Source organism: Lathamus discolor, chromosome 6 (genome assembly GCF_037157495.1).
Source record: "Lathamus discolor isolate bLatDis1 chromosome 6, bLatDis1.hap1, whole genome shotgun sequence".
NCBI lineage: Eukaryota > Metazoa > Chordata > Aves > Psittaciformes > Psittacidae > Lathamus > Lathamus discolor.
In genome coordinates this window covers 83,951,213-83,971,391 of record NC_088889.1, presented here as the reverse complement: position 1 = coordinate 83,971,391, position 20,179 = coordinate 83,951,213, and the positions used below count along the sequence as shown (strand labels likewise).

At 45.1% G+C, this 20,179-nt stretch overlaps 2 protein-coding genes, 1 long non-coding RNA gene and 1 other non-coding gene across 6 annotated transcripts in view; 2 read left to right on the top strand and 2 right to left on the bottom strand.

The window, feature by feature from the left end:
- The window catches only part of EEF2K (eukaryotic elongation factor 2 kinase), a 32,093-nt gene extending 29,725 nt beyond the window's left edge, over positions 1-2,368 (bottom strand). Inside the window, exon 1 of one of the 3 annotated variants that reach the window (XM_065684322.1) lies at positions 1,954-2,368. The gene's annotated coding sequence lies outside the window, so the exon portion shown is untranslated. The remainder of the gene's footprint in view (positions 1-1,953) is intronic. The other 2 variants (XM_065684321.1, XM_065684323.1) reach the window with 2 other exon arrangements.
- On the top strand, positions 1,784-4,621 carry LOC136016704 (uncharacterized). The gene is made up of 2 exons (XR_010613673.1): positions 1,784-2,062; positions 3,099-4,621. It is a non-coding gene; the product is annotated as an uncharacterized LOC136016704 (long non-coding RNA).
- A 1,302-nt stretch (positions 4,622-5,923) lies between these two features.
- TRNAL-UAG (transfer RNA leucine (anticodon UAG)) lies at positions 5,924-6,005 on the top strand. Its single transcript has one exon. It is a non-coding gene; the product is annotated as a tRNA-Leu (tRNA).
- Positions 6,006-6,944: 939 nt separating this feature from the next.
- Positions 6,945-16,597, bottom strand: LOC136017510 (putative short-chain dehydrogenase/reductase family 42E member 2). Its single transcript, XM_065685826.1, is given in 12 exon segments — positions 6,945-7,661; positions 8,247-8,320; positions 9,024-9,087; positions 9,757-9,822; positions 10,415-10,552; positions 11,728-11,810; positions 13,244-13,319; positions 14,274-14,392; positions 15,185-15,242; positions 15,661-15,756; positions 16,258-16,477; positions 16,479-16,597. Coding segments are annotated over 12 exon segments (1,362 nt in total). The 3' UTR covers positions 6,945-7,412.
- Between the last annotated feature and the right edge of the window lie 3,582 nt (positions 16,598-20,179).

Sequence of the window (20,179 nt, the reverse complement as noted above, 5' to 3'; positions counted from 1 at the left end):
TCTAGGAATTCCTGTTATTATTGCTGCTATGTTTTAATCTCTTAATCTTTAATATCTATTACAGAAGCTTTCCAAGGGTTTAGCAGCAAAGAGGAACTGCACTGAACCTAGCCTGCAATACCGCATTATCACATACAACCTGTAACTTAAACTACCTTCTCCAACCCACTTTGAAAAGTCATTCCTTTTCTTTTAATCAACCTTGTATTATGTGATTAAAAATGAAGATACTTTAAAATACTGTCACTTACTAAATCTGCTCAAGTCTTCATCAATTTTGGGAGTTTTCCAATATTTTTCTTTCTCTTGCCTTTATATCCAAGAACCACATCACCAGGAGGGGCAGATGAGTTGTAAGGACAACCCACTGTGTTGCCCAGCACAGTGCCAATGCAAACATAGATAAACAGAGGGGGAAATTCACATCACAGAGCTGCTAAAACACATCTTGTTTCTTGTAGGGTGTCTACTGCTACAAAACCCTGCTGAGTTTGGTGGGACCCTTGAGCAAGGCCCCACAGCTGCCTCAGCATCGAAACCTGCCTTAATTCCTCCCTAAGAGACAAGCGATACAAATGCTCTAGCCAACAAAAGAAGGGATAACCAGAGCATCTCCAGCTACTTCTTAGCAGCTGTTTCAGCTCAGACATTACCCTCTGCGCCTCTTCACCACAAGACAGGGGAACTGCTCTAAGAAGAAGTCCTGTCTCTTGTACAGAAGCATTAAAGCAAGAATGAGCCAGTTCTCCCCAGTATAATACCACATCCCTTTTGGTTGAACACCACATCAGCTAAAGCCATCTAGCAGGATACCTGTAACAGGCAGATTTTTCTTCCAAGAAAGTGCTTTTCAGATTAATATTCCTTTAAAATACAGGTCTAAATTTTAACCTAAGTAACTATTTGGGCTGTGCACCTTACAAAGTATTGTTATAATCTTTATGAACTACTGACACAAAGCTACATTACACGGTCCATAACAACCCCACTAGCCATGGTAAAGTCCTGCAGCATGTTACAGAACTGCTTGTGGTTTCCAAACACCAAACTGACTCTTGTAAACTGCTCTCATCTGCTCCAAGCACTGGCAGGAAAACAGGTTTAGTGAGTCAGGGTAAGAGCTGCGATAAGAAACAAGATTAAAAACACAGAGATGTCTCAACTCACTGCCTTCCTTCGACACACAAACTTGGGCTTACCAAGTACAGATCTTCTAATGAGAAGCCTTTACTTCAGTTCCCTCTCAGCATGTCACTGCTGCAAGCATGATGGCACAAATCACATCCAGTTTGCCTGCGAGCACAGCTGGGATAACACACTGCATTTAGCCCCAGTGCTGCGAGAGCAGCGATGCGAAATTCATGACAGGAATGGGAGAGTCCATCTGCGCCAGCTCAGAGCACAAAGCATTGAGACTCAAAACGCTGTACGAGGAAACACACTGAGGCTTCAAACACACAAACGGCTTTTAGAGTTGTGAGCACTTAAAGCACAGAAACGGCCCTTACGAATCAAGTCCACGCTTCTGCCAACACACCAATACTACATCGATGGCAGCCAAAACACGAGAATACCGTGTACAGAAAACGTACTTTCAATTTAACTTTAGAATATCCTCCCTTTTCCATTAAAGGCCGTGTTACTTCCACACGGAACAACTGACTATCACCGAGTTTTCCCACTGTCCCGGACACACACATGGATAAAACTGCTATCTCCAGGCGTAAGCGCAGGGGTGTTGCCCAATACAAACATACCAGGTTATTTTTAGGGCACTGCACAAGCTCAGGGCTTGGCCGCCGTCCTTTTGCAGCCCGTAACCTCCAGGCTGCTCATTTCTGTAATCAAACCCGCACATTTCGCACTCGCCCTCCACACTGGGAGCAGCCTGGCGACGGCTCCCGCGGGCCCGACCCCCCGCCAGCGCCGGCCCCGCACCGCGAAGGCACCTACCGGGTGATCGCAGCCCGGACCCACCGCCCCGGCGCTGCCGGGCGCTCCCGCTACAGCCGCCGCAGCCGCCCTGCTCACGGCGAGCGCGCGAGCAGCCAGCCCGGGCACGGTAAGGGAGAGGAAAGGAGGCGGGCACCGGGGCCGCCCTGTGAGGGGAGGAGAGACAGAAAGAGGGGCCGCCCTGTGAGGGGGAGCGAAGCGGGAAGCGGAGCCACCCCCTCGCCTCAGGAGCCGCTCGTAGCCGCACAGGCGCTATTCCTGGGAGAAAATCGATTAAAATCTGAGGCGAACCCCCCCGATTAGCACAGTTTGGTGTGCGGGAGAAGGAAGCCCCGGGGCAGAGGCAGCAGCACCCAGAACGCCAAGCGAAGCCCGGTGTCCAGGGAGCTGCTCGCAGGAGCCGTGCCCGAGTTTACTTTTAGTTTCCATTTCCGCTGGGTTTGGAGCTCAAAGGGGCATTGCCCGCGGCCGAGCACTGCACAGCACCGGCCCTGCGCGGAGGCGGAGCAGACGTGGGCAGTGACCACGGAGACTCCGGGGGGGGCTGTGTGCGTTTCAGGTTGGCTTTTTCACCATAATTCGACAGGACAAGGGGTAACGGGTTCAAACTTAAACAGGGGAAGTTTAGATTGGATATAAGGAGGAAATTCTTTCCTGTTAGGGTGGTGAGGCACTGGAATGGGTTGCCCAGGGAGGTTGTGAGTGCTCCATCCCTGGCAGTGTTCAAGGCCAGGTTGGACAGAGCCTTGGGTGCCATGGTTTAGTGTGAGGTGCCCCTGCCCATGGCAGGGGGGTTGGAACTGGATGATCTTGAGGTCCTTTCCAACCCTAACTGTTCTATGATTGCCCCATGAGAAATGGTAGAATCGTGCACCAGATTTGAAGTTCAAAAGACCACATTCTCATTTTTCCTAAAATGCTGGCTTTCTGGGTCGAAAATGCCCATGTTTAGCCTTCCCTCAAGCTAGACTGTGGAAAATTTAAACAAAACTCCTTATCCTTTCATGAGTTACATGGAAATGAATGTAAATAGGTTCTGGCTTAACTGTATTATGTGGCAGCCTGGAAAAAGTTTGCCACTTTTACTGTTGTTAAATCTCTTACTCATGTAAATAACCTTCATTAGTGCCTTCTGCCCTAAGCAGGGGTTACAAAACGGAGACTGGATGATGTGAGTACATCCTTCATGACGGACGAGTTATCTCTTGCAGCATCACAGACAAGAACGTACAATCCCTGTGCTCCAAAGAGGGAGACAGCACAGAAACGCTGCTGCAATGCCAGTGCTGGGATCATCTGCAGGAGGAGGATTACCAGTATTTAATTAAAACCACCCAGAACAGATGCTCTGAGTCCCTGCCAGCAGCACCCACCTGCCACCACCATTACTTACATAGATAAATCATCTCAGCTGGGGGACTGGAGGGAGCAGCACGTCTGCACAGGAACACTGCCTGCGACTGGAGGGTGCCTGTAATTCTGGCAGCAATTCCCAGCACTGTGCTGAGGGTGCAAGCCCTTGTGTGAGAATGTAAAGCGGAGACATGATTGAACCCTCATTTAATGCTGCCTCCCACAGGGACATTTCTGGGTAGCCTGGAATTCCTGCAGAGTTTAAGCTCTAATTAAACACATTTACAATGTTTGTGGATTATTAACAGCTATTGAAAACTAAGTGCTGTTGCCCCATCAGCACCAGGATATGAGTCTCTCCATTTTCCGTTCTGCGGGCAGCCCAGCTGAGCATCCTGGGAAAAGTAGCAGCCCAGGGCCTGGGAAGAGGGCAGGCTCATCAATGAATTCTGAAGGCCGGGTGGAAGCCAGATGCCTGGTTCCCACTGCATGAAAATGTGTTGATAATGGTTAAAAAAATAACATCACCATCTGCTATCTTAGGTTACTGATTAACGGTGGAGTACATGTGATACACGAGCACAACTGAACAGTCACAAGAGAAACTGGCTTTAAACTCATGCAAACACACAGCACTATTTTGGATTAAAAGGATGACTGTATCATGCTGTATTTCCTCATGGGGAGGGTTCTGCTACATTAACAACATATATTATACCATCTCAAGCTACATACTTCTCATGCTTTTAAATAAGCCAGCTTTGGCACCCTGATGCAAGGGTGTACTCATTTTCAAGTTTAAGCCTGGGGCTTCTCTATAACATTTTCTTAAAAGAACAACCAGTGATGATGAAACAGTGTTGGATGAAATACTAAAGGTTTCATCTAATATTAAAATGATCTAATATTGAAAGCATCTAATACTAAAATTAGATGTGAGCCCAGATGCACTGCATCTTCCAGTTTTAGTTTCCTGTTTAGATGTTACCTATTATATCCTTAATGCTTGAGTTTGAGTCACTGTTATTTTTTGTCTGAAAAAAACTGAAAAATAAATTAAAAATTGCAACTTAGGAAATTGGTGACCTGCAAGTGCAGTATGTCATTCTTCCGTTTAGTCTGCTCAGCAATTCATATATGTATTTTCCAAGAGCACTGAAGCTTGCAAAGTTCCAGTATGCTTGTGTTAAATGAGGTTCTGTCTAGAAACTGTTGTCCTAGGGAACTGTTGGTTTTGAAAGGAAAAAGGAAAGCATGCCCCTGACAACACTGAACTTCCATTGAAAATCCAGATTAAAGATTGCCTGTGAATCAATCATCTGACAATTTGTGCCTACATACTCCTGTGACAGTCCCTTCTTACACAGCAAATTTCATTATCTGCAAACCCCACGGTGGTAGGTGCATACAATATACCTGCATAGAACTTCCTGGAGCACCAGTGCAGGACTTCCTACAGGAAGAAAAGCAATGGCAGACATAATTTCTATGTATTATTGTAATCGCACAACATTAGCACTGATAGTTTTTAGCTCTGTCCACAGTAGTTACACAGATTCCTCCTGCAGGCCTTCCAGAATAAGGGAATTCATCTTTCTGCTCACCAGGGGCAGCTGGAATCTGGCTCTGGTTGCCAAACCCAGCTCCTTCACAGGACAAGCCCCTGCCTACACCGTGGTGAGCTGAGCAGCAGCGGCCAGGCACGGCACCAACACGGCAGGACGGAGAGCGACGTGTGAGCAGCCCTGACCACAGCTGGTTTGGTACTGACCTCTGCAGCACCATGCTGAGCCGCACCCCAAAGGGCCGTCCCCTTCGGAGTGGGAATGCTTCAGCTGAAGGCACGCCGTGGTGCCAGGGCGGCAGCACTCTGGCGGTGGTGGGCCGGGAGGCTACAGTACCCACTGAGGGAAGCTGGGGGAGAAGGCAGGGGGGCTCCTGTTTGTGGGGCTGGGGGTGGCTGGACTCTCTTCCTGCCACGGAGGCGTGTGCAGACCCACTCTTGTGGTAACGTTAAGGGGCTGCCCTGGCCCCTGCCTGGCCACGGCACGGCCACCCATTGCGCCGCGGGGCAAAGCCGTCCTGAGCACAAGCTGGCGCTCCGCCCGCGCTGCTGTGGAAACAGGCCACGGGGCAGCGCCTTGCCGGGGCGCTCTGGCCTGTGCCTGCCACGGACAACGCGGGTGAGGCGCGGCCCAACGGCCCCGTACAGAGGAGAAGAGCGCCGGGGGTAACCGGGCACCGAGCGAGCCACGGTCCGCCGTGCGCCGGCGGCGCGAGGCCGGCGCCCAGGTCACGTTTAAGCCTGCGCCGGGCGCCTGGCAGCGGCGCCACCTGTCGGCCGCGTGGAGCAGGGGCGGGGGCGGGGCGTGGGGCGGGCTAAGGGCGGCGGCGGTGCCCGCGGCAGCCCGGGCTTGGAGCCGCCGCCGCGGAGCGGGGAGCCCGCGCCCTGTCGCACGGCTGCGCTTCCCGGGCGCGGGTCTGCCGTGCCGGCTGCGCCGGGGCCGCTGCGGTACCGCGGGCAGCGGGGCGGTGTGTGCCGGTGTGTGCCGGTGGGTGGGGAGAGCGCCGGCGCCGCCCCCTGAAAGAGGCCTGGCGGGCGGCTGAGCAGCCAGGCGGTAGCGTGGCCGAGTGGTCTAAGGCGCTGGATTTAGGCTCCAGTCATTTCGATGGCGTGGGTTCGAATCCCACCGCTGCCAAGCTTGTTTTGTCCCACCGCGGCTGCGGCTCCTTTTCGCCGCCCGAGCGAGGGTGTCCCGATCCGGTCTGGCGCGGCACGGCCTTCCCGAGCCGGGCACGGCGCCCGCGGCCGCTCGGGATGGGGGACGTGGGGGGTTTCCTGTCAGGCGGCTCGAAATCGAAGTGTAGCAAGTTACGTACGTGCGGGGTGCTGCGTGTTCTGATCCGGGCGGGCCTGCTGGTGTACAAATACAATCAAATACCCATTTGGGCAGCTCTGCCGTCCCGTGCTCTGTTCGGGTAACTGCACCCGCAAGCCGCAGGGCGGTGCTGCCCTCTGCGGCCTGCCCTGCACAGAGGTGAGCTCCGGGCGCGCTCACCTTCTCCGGAGCTCTCAAGTCCACATCCAGACCTTGATTCCTCTTACTTGTGCCATATCCCCACTGCTGTCTCCTCTCCCAAAGCTATCTCTGCTCACATTATGCTCCTGATTGCCCCCCGCCATGACACAGGCTGGAACAGGTTGCAGGTGGAGTGTAATTCGTGGTAAATCAGCAGCAGGAGTGGTGGATGATGGGATCTGCGCCTTCAGATTGCCTGTAGTTTAGGCCCGTTTCAGCTGAACACTAACTCCAAAAGCACGCTGGTCACTTTAGCTAGTGCAGGGATTTGCTGTTGTACAACTGCTTTAGAAATCAGGTGCAAAAACACAGTTGTACCTGAAGTTGGGCTGATACGCAACTAAACTTTATTGTTGTCCTCAATGACTACAGGACATAGAGGGGTGACTCATGCAAAACTATACCTGCATGAGCCTGCCAGGCCTCCAGCTGCAGGGAGGTGTTGCCACCGGTGTTTTGCACCCCTGAGTAAGCAGTGAGCAGTTGTGGAGCAGTCTGTGTTCACAGAGGCACAGGGCTCACTTCAGCAAGGGTTCAAGTACACCTTTATTTGTCCTCATATGCAGTGGTACAGCTAATTCACAAAGGAACTTCACACTGAACTCTCTGTACGGCTGGTATTTACAGTAAACTGTTCTGTCAGTCCCTTTGCTTGTTCATAATTCCCCAAGGTAGCGAGCCATGGCAGCAGCCGTGGTCAGTCTTTCTCCTTATTTTAGCTGTTTCTTCACTACTGAAGCACTGTAGGCTGACTGTAGCTCTTGTTCTTCCCGCAGGTTCTGCTTCACTTCAGCAATCAACTTGGAAAGTTGAGGGGGTTTGGTGTGAAATAAACAGGGGCAACAGTCTTGACTCCAGTGTGTTTCAGTGACTTGGCTGTAATTGTTCACTGTAGTTTAATTTCTCAAGAACAACTACTTGTTACTGGGTTTAAATCTGAAAATAACTGCCTGTTTATTGCATTGGGGCCAGTAACTTGTGCAGTTCAGAACAATGTGGGAAGCGAGTTCATGCAGTTTGTGCAAGTCAGTGTTGAGTTTCTTTAAAAAAATGCAAAACTGAAAGGCCATCCAACCGCAAAGAAAAGAAGATCAAGCTTAAACTAACAAGTAAAGAAAGCAAAACTTTGAAGAAAATGTGATGATTCTGGGCTTCTGGTCTGGTTTTAAGGTAATGGTCCACGGAATCAGCAAACGTGAACTTCTCTGGGCTGTACCCCAGCTGAGTCCGCGCCTTGTCTATCCGAAACGTGTGAGTTGTAGAAATGTTGAGTACCTACAAGGCAAAAAGAGTCAATGTACAAAGAGATGAATACACAGGAAATTGGAACAAAGTCCATAAATGACAGCAAAGACAGAGTTAAAGGAAATGTAAAATGACTTTCCCCAACATTATATCAGTGTCCTGTTGACACGTGTCACATCATTTTAAAATGGTTCACAACAGGACAATCTCAAAAGCCCAGATTGACAATAAAAGCTGCAAAGCAGAATCTTCTGCTCTTGAAAGCATCCACTATGTAACTATGGAGGCAGCTAAAAGCCATCTCTGAGGTGCATAAGTATCTTCAGTAATTTGGGCCCAACTGACCAGCCACAGCCATACAGGATATTGGGCCTCATAAGGAAGAACTGAAGCAGCCTCTCCCAGATAGTAAACATAAGTTCTTCTCTTTCATGGTAAAGAGCATACTGTATTGCCTAAAACATACATGATGCATACATTTGCCCTGGACACTGGAGGGTGAATGTACTGCTGGGTGGATTTTGCTTTCTACTGGCTTAATCTTAAATTGTACCTCAGCATGAGCATGTATGTAAGTGTCCTGTGAGAATTAAGCAGAGTTTACAGAGACTTCACCTCATTTCTGGTCAGCAGTGGGGACAGTTCAACACAGGGTTTCAGCAGCAGATAAAGGTATTCCATTACCAAGGCTGCAAAACAAAAGATTTCTACTTGAGATAAGAATAGTAAATTGCTATGCAGTTATGATTATGGCCTGTCTTGCGCTGCATATGATAGTGAAGGACTATCACATACCCAAGAGCTCGGGGCACCAGTACTAACATCAGTGGGGCTACTTGCTCACAAGGGGTTGGATATCTTAGTACTTTGCCCAGCCTGAATGAGGGTGCGTGTATGAAAAGGGGTTGGAGGCTTGGTGACAGCTCCACTGAAATGATCATGAGGCTTCATAAAAAATGTGGTAACAATAAAATACTCAGAGTTGGATTCTATCTTGGCTGCACGTGGGGGTTGATTCTGGAGGGAGCACAGGACACAGAAGAACAAGAAACTTCCTGAAGCAGCAAAGCAGACACTCTTCAGTGTATTTCACAAGGTCACGATTTTTACGTTTAACTGTTATATTTATACCATCAACTCCACAAAGTTACACGTCTGTTAAGTCCTGCACCTGGTTTTGTGGGGCTTAAATAACAGCTCATTCTGGTTTCAACACACTGCACGGAGCTGAGCTTCACCCCTAACTGCTGCACACTAGATGAGCCCACAGCGTAGTATTTTTACACATGAAAATGAGAATTGTGGCCAAATTAAGAAAACCCAACATTTTATTACACTTACAAACAGGGGTAGTGTGGACAGAAAAGACTAATGTTGAGAAAATGTTGTTACCTGATGCATAAACTAAGGAAGTAGGAATACGTATCCACGGTGCACTGCAGCCTAATCTTTCAAACTGCAAGAGATTTTAAGAACAGTGAAAAAAGTCAAAACCCTCAAGTTTTAAAGTTCCAGCACAGAAAATATTTGTGGCCATATTTACTGATAAAACAGAAAAATTCATCATTGCTGTTACTACTTGAGTTTTCATTTGTTGGGGATTTCAGTTTAATGCCACATGCACAGACACTGTCATTTTTCAAGTGGCAGTCTTAAAAAAAGGGGGAAGAAGCTAATAATAATTGATTGAAATGTCATGGTATGCTGATACCTAATTCAACATTGTGACATACTTACAGGTTTGAGCCCATCATTAACAATAACATGATCTTTTGAAAAGAATGGATATTGCAGATTAGGATTTATATTTTATGTCCACCCAAAATTGCCACTCTTAAGAGATGTGTGCCCCAGAACTGAAGATAATGGCAACTCAAAAGAGGATGCTGGTTTAGGTGGTCCTTTCGTCTCAGAGAAGGCAGTTGCTTTAATGTAGTATTTTCAGTAGGCTTTGTTAAAACCCTAATCACAGTGAGCCACAAGTAGGCATTAAAACCCCGTTCAGAATGGGACTCTTTCTTACACACAAAGCAAACACACCAGATATGACCTGCACACAAGAGCTGGAGTTGTATACAGGCAGAGAAATCAACATATTTGGAGATAAAGTGTATATTGCACGTACAAGTGGAGTTAACCATTCAAAAATGTTGAAGTTTTCACCATCATTAATGAAATATGCCTGGCCACTCTGTTAGAGGTAGAGAAGAGACAAGTTAGTAAAAATCACACTGCATATGTATTGACTTCTTTATCTCACTCCTTATGTACAGAAATATAAGATATGTATGGTTGTACATACAAGTCAACAAACTATAGGCATTTCAATCAGTTGCACTGATGTGTGCAGTGAAGTGGGTGGGTGAGTGGTTTATGCAATTAACGTGGTGTAAATTATTACAAATGTCTGATTATCATAGTTCAAAACATTAAGTCTCGTTCTATATACAGGGGAATGGGGTATAAATCCACCTGAACTTCCAGTTTCATTTCCAACACAGCAAAGATTCTTTGCTCATTTTCTAGAAATGGCAAGTACTGTATTACAAAAATGCAAAGATGGAGATACTCTCACAGAACAGAATATTCCAACTCTTAACACACTGCACAGCCCATGCTGCCAGGTCTCACACTGTTCATAGCACATTTCAACTAAACCCGCATACAACAACATAAGCTAAAGGACAATAAGATAAACTAATTTCTGCTACTACAGCAGTTACTCCAGCATAGGATACAGGGGCTGTCAAACGAAAACTATGATGCTCTTATTGTTCACTTACAGCAATGTAGTTCTTTCCAGCAGTGAGAGCATCAGCAGCTAGAATTTGAGCTTGTATGAGATTCTCTGCATGCACCCAGTTCATTTTAGAAGAAGGATCCCCAAACTTGAAGTTAAGTAGCCCTCTCTTTATATTCTTCTGTAGACATAAACAAACATGAAACCAAAGCAAAATAGGTTTTAAAATGAGATATAGTGCACTTTCTTGTCCAGCTAAATGTAGGTTTGTCTCTACTCTAAACCTCCCCCACTAATTGATTAGAAAGAATCAAGAGAAGTGCAAAGAGGTCTAAAAATACAGCCCATGAAGAAGGACCAAAGAACATATCATCTCCTGAATTTACAAAAAAAAACAGGTCTGTTCTAAAGAGAAATAAAATATTGTGTGGGAAGGTAAGAACAAGTTCTGGATGGATCAGAAGTGTTCACAAAATTGGATCAAATTTAACAAATCACTTTGGCTGGGAAATAATGGAAGGTGGTGCTCAGTGTCACAGTTTTCCTTCGACAGATACACTTTAGAAACTCCAAGATGAGACAGTTGCATAATGCCTTAAAATGGGCTCATAACAAGTAGGCTTAAAATATTGACAAGAAATTTACAAAAGCAAATATTTCAGGTTTAACTAAAATGACATTTGCCTTTTTCAAAATTTCTTTTATTTAGAAGACTATAAAGTATATTTTGTATATAAATAAAATATATATATTACGTGATAAGCTTGAATCTGTTCTTTCCTAAAAGCTGTGCATAACTTTGTATCATACTGATGCCTTTAAAATAACCAACTCATAGAATTCCACAGAGGTCACATTCTGAACACTCTGCCAGTCCTACAATTTAAAAGAGAGCAAATGAAAAAGAGTAGAACGTGAGCACCTCCACTGTTTGCCCTTCAGTACCAGAAGGTGCTTTTGAATGCTTAACTTGTTCCATTGGATAGTGAAAGCTGTTAATAGTTGAGACTGGAAAGAAGATATTTTTCAGTATCTGTTTTCATGAATATTATAAACCATTTGGTGTAAGTTGCATGTAAACAGACATTTGTAATCTCATAGATTGGCCTCAATCTTACAATTACAGTAGACATTAAATTATAAAGCTGGATTTACCTGTGTTTGTGTAAAAAAAAAAGGCTTTTTTAATGTATTATACATTCTTTACAGAAAAAATAAACAAAAGCTGCAGTATCCGCAGCAGGTAACTGAACTGGTGAGTTGCTGCCCAATAAGTTCAGTCAATTTATAACACAAATAAGAGGTGCTGCTGTAGATCATAGAAAACTCTACTGATTAAAGGATTTAAATACATACTGCTAGCCTTGGCAAGTGTCTTTGCTCTTCTGGTCCATAGATTCCTGGTGGGCGAAGAGCACATGTATAGAGTATTCCACCTCCTAGAAGAATTGATAAGACCATTCTTAAGCGACTTTCACATGACTAAGTTATATCTTTGCATGAACTGTGCAGAACTTGCTTTGAAATAAATTAATTTCACCATCTTAAAAAATAATACATACCAAAAGGTGTTGCGTTAGTACTTGATATGAAGTTGGCAGAATCAGAACATGCAAACCAGCAAGATAAGCTTCAGAGAAGTCCTGACAGCACACTTTGATTCCTAGGAATTACCAGAAATTTCAAAACCTCTTTCTAACCATTCCTTTGTCTCTGCCCCAGCAGTGAATGAACATGCCAACTATGATGATGAGTTTGCTGCAGTGAGCAAGTTGTTGGTAGGAAAGTGGAATGAAACTAACTAATTTCATACAGAATTCCTGATGGGAGACAGTGACTTGGTAGGAATACAAGGTAGAGGTGAAAGGTTCTCTGAAGAGTAGGCACAGCCACCTCCCACTAAAGCTGCTGCAGAAGCTTTTGATAATTTCAGTGGGAGAAAGTAAGGACAGTCCTAAAAATCCCATCGCTGCCCAAGTGTATCAGTTGGCTGGTTCATCATCTACCAAGAACTGTTCTTCATAGTCGTTGGAAACATTCAACATACTCAGTCCTGCTACGGCACAGGATCAAAATGGGATATTTGGAACACTGACTGGTTCTAATTTCATTGACAAATGCATAACTTGAGTATTGCTCCTAAAATTAATAGTCTTTGATGTGAAGAGCTACTGAGGAAATAAGGGGGAAAAAAACCAACCCACTTTATTTTTTAAACAAAATTATTCCATTGGGATGGAATGCTCATCAATGACTTTATAGCCCTCTGCAAGTGTCATGTGAAGAGAGTCTCTAAGTTGTCTACAGCTAAATTTAGCTTAGTATCACTTGGTCGCATAGAATCATGTTGCACTTTACATTAATTTGTTTTGCACTGGCAGTTATAGTATCTCACAGGAGAACTTAAGTATTCAAGCGTATAACTGGCTTCCTCAACACGGAAAACTTTGGGAAGCACTAATAAATAATTCCAGGCTGCAGTATCAGGTGGCTTCCTCAGATTCTTATATATAACTCCGGGAGGAGGGGGATAACAGTTTAATCAGCATTCATGTTTTGCTGATGGTGCATAATACAGTGACATTAAACACTCATTCTTGTTTAATTTATAGCTGTCTTAATCTTGTCAGTTAATGTACTGAACTCATTGCTACCATGCTAAAACCTTTTAGGGACACTGTGTGAACTTAAAACCAATTAAAAGTGATTTTTAAGTGAAAATATTTCAGTTTGTGAGAGGGGTAGGTAACTTAATTTCGTATTTGCTGGACAGTCTTGTCCACTAAGTATTGATACAGGATACAGGATGTTAGTGAAGAACAAGAGGAGGAGGAGTAAGTTCTACTATGAATTCATGCTAAGACAAAAGTACCTGCCAGCGGAGTTCCATTAGCTGCTAGTACCATTTGTTCTGCAATTGATTTGGTTCTGGAATAATGATCAACATGCTACAGAGAAAAAGCAAATATGTTTTTATCTGTTCTTGAAATGACAGGGCAGAGGGACATCTCCTCCCCACTAGTTTTTACTTAGCAGATGGCAACAAATAGCTCAAAATACAGAAGCTATGGGGTATTAGTTTAGGATAAAATACATTCATATTGCTAAGGTAAGCAAGCATTTTTGTTTATGCAAATCCAGTTAATTTCAGCACATTTGAGAAGCAATTAATATATGTATGCTTTGAATGCTGCCAAGAATGTAACCGATCACTACTTTGTAATCTGGATTTCTTTTCAGGTAACGGAAAAGTCAAAAGCCAAGTTTTGAAGACATTATGATTGGTCTGAATTACCCTGTTGTTGCCTCTTGTGGCAGTGTCCCAGAGAAGATATTATTTTATATATTACTGAAAATACTATTCAACATTTTCTCTATCCATCTCTACTTCTTGAAAGACTGTGAAGTACTTGATGGAGAGAGCCGGGACGCAAAAACCAACTGTGTCTGCAGAGCATCCAAAAGTACTTTCTCGTTTTCAATGAAAATATAAAAACAGTCTGGTTTTCCATATTAGCCCTACATTGAATATACATCATGTTCAATACGGGAGAAACAGAAAAATAATATAAATAACCAATGGCTAAAGAGGCACCAAGCCATATAACACAATCCCCATGTCAAGGTGGAATTTCATTAATGGTAACGGGACACTGCATGAGTTATTTTCCAAAATTAAGGCCTTGATAGGAAACAAAGAAATATATACTGCAATGTCCGTAAAACTGGTGTGTCAAGGCTGTGATGTGTCAATCCACAGGCAGTGTCAGGAGTTTTCTTTCTTCTTTCTTGTGCCTGGATTCTGGCATCAGGCAAAACATGGTCATGAAAACTCCAGGCTTCTTCAGAAACAAGAAAGTAAATGAAGAGGAAACTTAAAAAACCCAATACATCCAAAATACCTTTTCAGTTGGAAAATATGGCACAGTTTCCTCATCACCATCTTCAACAGGTAGCCCTCCGAACACCACATTTACTGTACTGGTGTATACCAATCTAGCGATGTTCCTTTGCTTGCAGGCTGCATTAGTGTGTAGGTAAATTAGTTTAGTGGAAAATTAAACAATGTGGAAAAAAGTTTGCATGACCTTTTTTTGAGAAACTGACAGATCTTAAAAGGGAAAATCCTTCCATTTTATGATTGTGTTATTTAAAATGTGATGCATATTTAAAGGGAAGACATCAGTGTAGAATGATTAAAGTTGGAAGGGACCTTAAAGATCATCTAGTTCCACCCCCCTGCCGCAGTCAGGGACACCTTGCGTTAGACCAGGTTGCTCAAAGTCCCATCCAACCTGGCCTTGAACCCTGCCAGGGAAGTAGAACCAAGTGCTTTATGATCTGGCACATCCCCATTTGGATGCTGTAAGCCAACATCGTGCCTCAGGGAGGGCTGCTGCCAGCCCACTGAGACGGGCTTCAGCTCCAGCCAGGCAGGTGGCTGGAGTCCACCCACTGCAAGGGCTGCCCACATCCTGTGCACAAGCTGCTAGAGAGCAAGGAGGTTTACTGCTACAAAATACACATGGCAGTAGTTAACTCCTTACATGGATACAGATTCTGACATGAGGGCAAGCGCTGTTACGAAAAGCTGAACTAGTTAAACTACAGGGTGGTGGCTCTCCTATCACACCCCATCAAAGCATCAAGCATAACCTCCCCATCCCCATGACATTTTTCCTCATTTTCTGCCAAAAATGTGAAGTATTTGATAAAGAATAGCATGGGCCAAAAAAAGCCAATTGGCTTTTTCTAAGCGCTGCAGTATTTTGATGTGCTATACTAACACCCAGTGGCAAAGTTAGATACATACCATTGATGACAAATCTTGTTCCATGGATATTTACAGTTTCAATCTCTTCTCTGTGCAACTAGGAAAGTAAAGAAATTGTGCATTTACACATTGTGACATTACACCTAGGAGTTCCATGTGGCAGCTTTAGGGTTTTGGAGGGAACCAGCCTCGCCTGTCTTTCCTTTTGTCTTCACGCTATTTCAGAGCTCTTCAATGCCATTTCCAACTCAAAAAACCCTCCCAGGGTGCTGATGGAGCCTCTAGGGGGGAGGAAATGATTTCAACAACTAGGAAGACAGTCCTGTAAGCAGGCTGCTGGCAGCTGGCACACCAGTTTGCACTGACCAATTTACCAAAACAGCACAATATGGATTCAGGCTCTCAGGATAACCTGAGAAGATGAAATCTAACATGCAGTGTTACAGCATCAAGTCTCTCATCCTCAGTGTGGGCAGTCACACAGAAATAAAAACCCCAAACCTGTTTGGACTTACTTGCTCTCTTCCTGACATTCCATATGAGGCTACATGAAACACACAGTCAGCCCCTTCAAAGGCTGCAAATAGGGCATCATAGTCCCTGACATCTGCCTGTAATACATAAGAAAAGATATTTGGACTTGAAATCAAAGCTGCAGGTTAGTGTTTGTCATACACAGAGGGAATGCGCATGTGTAATTGTACTTATTGTACATCCCAGGCCCATTTCAGTTCTTGCTGATAATTATACATTTCTTTCATAGAACTCAAAGGAGTTGAGTTCTATGAAAGTTTAAAAACATTTATTAAGCCTTATAATCTTCCACTTGTGGTCATTCTACAAGTGCTTAAACTAAGAACTAAGGGCAATGCTTCAGAGTCAGGAGGTGGAGTACTTTGTGCTACACATTACCAGTTTCATTGCTTTGCTTATTTCACATACACTAAAATCAGTTGACCAAAAATCATGTGGGATATTCACACAATTAAAGGGGTTATTGAAATTTGCAGTTATTTGCAATTGGGTATTTGGGTTCTGGGAAAACCATTAAGACATTATGGAAAAGGCAAATGAACTAACTTTGACTGTTATGGAAATGTGGTTGATCATACCTGGATAAACACTACTCCACTGGGGATTTCCCAGATAGGCTTTTGTATGTCATACAGGACAACAGAAGCTCCTCGGCTGGCAAGAGTACATCCCAGCTTGCATCCAACATAGCCTCCGCCTCCTGTCACCACTGCTCTCATCCTGTTTTCATTCAGTACTCCAGCGTATCCATTCACTTTGGAGTTAGAGGCTTGGTGCCAGGGTGCTGCTGCTCCACTCAGTATGTTTGCCCTAAGTGAAATGCTGTCTGCTATTAGGAGACAACATGTAGCAATTTCTCCTCCATGTTGAAACTGCTCCATAGTACCCGTGGACGCAGACAATCCCAGTGAGTTTCATGTTAAGAAGCTCTATTCACAGCAGCAAAGTTGTAGTTTAACGCAACCTGTTTAAGACAAAGACGAGAGCAAAACAATAGCTGCAACATGTCCACATTTCAGAGATTTCTTTTAAGAGACCCATTTCAATGTTCCACTTCGATGGTTTGAGAGTTTGCTTAACAGTAATTTTCACATTTTACAAACATTTGAAATGTCTGTTTACTAGATATTAAAGACACCATCCTGAGGCTACATAACAAAGGTTGCCTGTTTTAGACTAAACATTTATTTGCAAATGGAATCCAGAATAATAAACTAAAAATCATTCACAAAAGGTCCTAATGCAGAGAACATGAATCCAAATATTTCCTACAGATGGGTCAAAATTAGAATAATGGTACAGACCATAACTTTTTATTAGCAGAAAAGAAATTGCTGCATACGTGAAATGCATCTGCTTGCCCTAGTTCATTCTGCTCTGTGTCACAAGCTCTGAGATGGCCTTTAAGGGTCAGATGTGATAGAGGGCCACACCTGAGCTTGAAATCCTGAACTGTCAGGAACACTATAAAGATGAACAAATTGCATTTAAGCTTCTATGCTTAAAAAACAAGCAAGCAGGGCTGAGCAGAGCAGAATGTCCCATGGAGCAAAAGAAACCTTCAATGCTTCTTCCACTGGTCCCAAAGACATCTGAGAAAAGTGGTATTTCAGATCCTAAGTAGCAGCAGCTAAACGTAAATTGAGAACACACAGTGGTTTTATCACTGACAGTGGTGGAATTGAGGTGCATGAGGATTTCAGAAGGAAGGGGGAGTGCCTGATGCTTAGAACTTGAGAACACAGCTTTTGGGGGGATCTAGAGTGAACTAACTGCTACATGATCGAGAGGGTCAATGAGTACAGTAAGAGAAAGGCAATAGTGAACTATTTATTTCTTGAGCATGGAGCTTCTTTCCCTCTGCAATGGTCAAGGGTTCATCACTGAGAGAGGCATTCAGAGGCTGCAGATACCGATGCTCCCTCACCCTTCCCGTGCCGCAATAAAACATTAAGTGTCACCCGAGCTCCTCCAGCTATTCTCTGCATCTCACTTGCAAATGCCCCAGGGAAACACGCCGCCGACGGAGCTCCGGCCGCGGACCGGTTCCCCTCCCCGGCAGGGACCGGCCGTTGGGGCTGTTACTGCCCCCTCTGCGGGGCTCGGCCGGGCCGGGACGCGAGCTGCGGCCCCCGGACCCCCACCCTGCAGGAGAGGGGCCGGGCCGGACGCTCACCTCCGCCGTCAGCCCCCGCTGCTCACCCGCCGCCTCGGGGAGCGGGTGCTGCGCGCGGGGCTCCTCCCGCACACGGGCCCGCCGGGCTCCCGCAGCAGCCGGGGCCCACTCAGCCGCAGCACCGCCGGCACCCCACTGTGCTCGCAGGCGGGGGTCCCGCGGCACCCCCGTGTCCCACTCATCTTGTAGCGTCTTTGGGACCCCAAACTCTTCCTGGGATATTGCCTATCCCACAGCACCCGTGGGAGCCCTGGGATTCCGTAGCATTCCTGGCTTCCCAGAGCATCCCTGGGATCCCACAGAATTACCGGGTGGCTCTTACCTCCATGTGCCTTCATACAGCTGCGACCGCTGCACTAAAGCATCCTGGCAGTAACTGGGGCTCCATCCAACTGAGATACCTGTCGAACAGGTTGTTCAGGAGAATAACCACCACGTCTTGATTGCTGGCTGGATAGTCTGCAGGACATAGCTCGGAGAGGTGCAGAGCATCAGAAACACCTCCAAACCAGCAGGAATTCCCAAAGAGGAAACATGATCATGAACAAGTAGGCACGAAGGTCCCTGCCCTCCCCAGCCGGTGGCAGGTCTCTGTTCAGCTCTGTGGTTGCTCGTGCCTGGGAGGATGCAAAAAGGGTCAGGAGCTGCAGACCTTCAGAGTTACCCATTCCAGGCAAAAATTAAACCTTGAACATGTTTACCTCCTCTGTTATAGCTGTGCCATGTCTGAACATTCATATTAAATTTTAATCACTTAAAGACACATTTGCAATTATGTTAGAGTGAAAGCAACTTGAACAATATCCAGCTTAAACTAACACTCAGGAAAGACTGTCAGACAACTGGCTGTTCCAAACAGGTACTAAAAGCTGTCTTAAAACTTCAAATACCGGATCTGTAATTGATAAATCAATTGAATGAAGCCAGTAATAATCAGTATTGTTATGACAACTGGCTGTTCCAAACAGGTACAAAAAGGTGTCTTAAAACTTCAAATACTGGATTTGTAATTGATAAATCAATTGAATGAAGCCCGTAATAATCAGTATTGTTATAACAGTGATATAAAATACACCTTACCTGAAATAACACATCAGAGATTTGGTATTGCAGGACTGGAATGGTGCGGGCCACAAAGCCAGAGAATTCCTTGGTTAGTCCTTACTGAGGAGCACCCATGAAAAGGCCACAGCCTGCACTTCCCACTGGGCTGCAGCCAACTGGCTGATGTCTCTGCTGAAAGCTGTTGGTGTAATCTGGGATGCAGGCTCGAGCTATTAGTCTAATAAAAGCAATATATGAAAGATTCATAAATAACTAATTTAAAAGCAAGTTGTATGTTTGCATACAGTTAAAATGCTCACGCTGGGATGTAACTTGACACTCGTGATTTTCTATTCTGCATTTCTAGGGAACATAGGCATATGCATTGCCTCCTGCAGTGCTCACTTGTCTGTCAGTCAGCTGCACCTCTCTACTGATAAATTGTGAACTTACCTGGTTTTGATTAAACTTGGATAAAGGTCTCATATTCAGCAAGTTTCTTTAAGATTCCTGACAATAGGTAGCAAGGAATAGGAGACAGCTGAGTAGTGCCCCTGCTAAGGGAAGATGTAAGCTTAATTTGTATGGATGAGGACAATCACCAAATGCTCATCCACAATAGACCAGGCTTTACTGCTTTCTCTGCAAACAGAACTATTTGTTTAAAGAAAATTAGAGTAAAACAAATCTTTGCTCACATAAGCTGCAGTGGTAATGGTGGTTGCTCACACATTTTCCTGTCAATGTGTATCATCTTTCACCTATAATGTTTTATTCTTGTAAGGTTGCTGTTAGGTTTCCTGTAAATATAAAGGTACAATGAGAGAGTCTCCATAAACTCACTTACTGGTCTTAAAAATCCTGTAAAATGAAAACAGAAAGACAAAATAAGTACAGAGTGGAGATTACCAGATGGCAGAGCTTTTTCATTGCTCTCTTCTGTGACCCACCCCAGCAAGTCCTCCCCTCCTGATCCCTGTGGGGTGCAAGACAGGGAACAGCTGCTCCTGGGTGAGAGCAAAGCTGGCCCCTGAGAAACTCCTTGTGACAGGTAACCATATGGAAATCCATTTGGGCTACACACAGTATGTGTACATGGGGTGCACAGGTAGCTCACGTAAGACAATCCACCCAGGTAGTAACTAACCTAAGTCTTAAGAAAGGGGAAAAGAGAGAGGCTGGATCCTCTCTCAGGTCTTAGTGCTTGGCTTGCCTGCTCATCCTGAAGTGGCAATTTCTTGATCAGAGTGTGCTAGCACTGGTGCAGAGTTATGGATAGT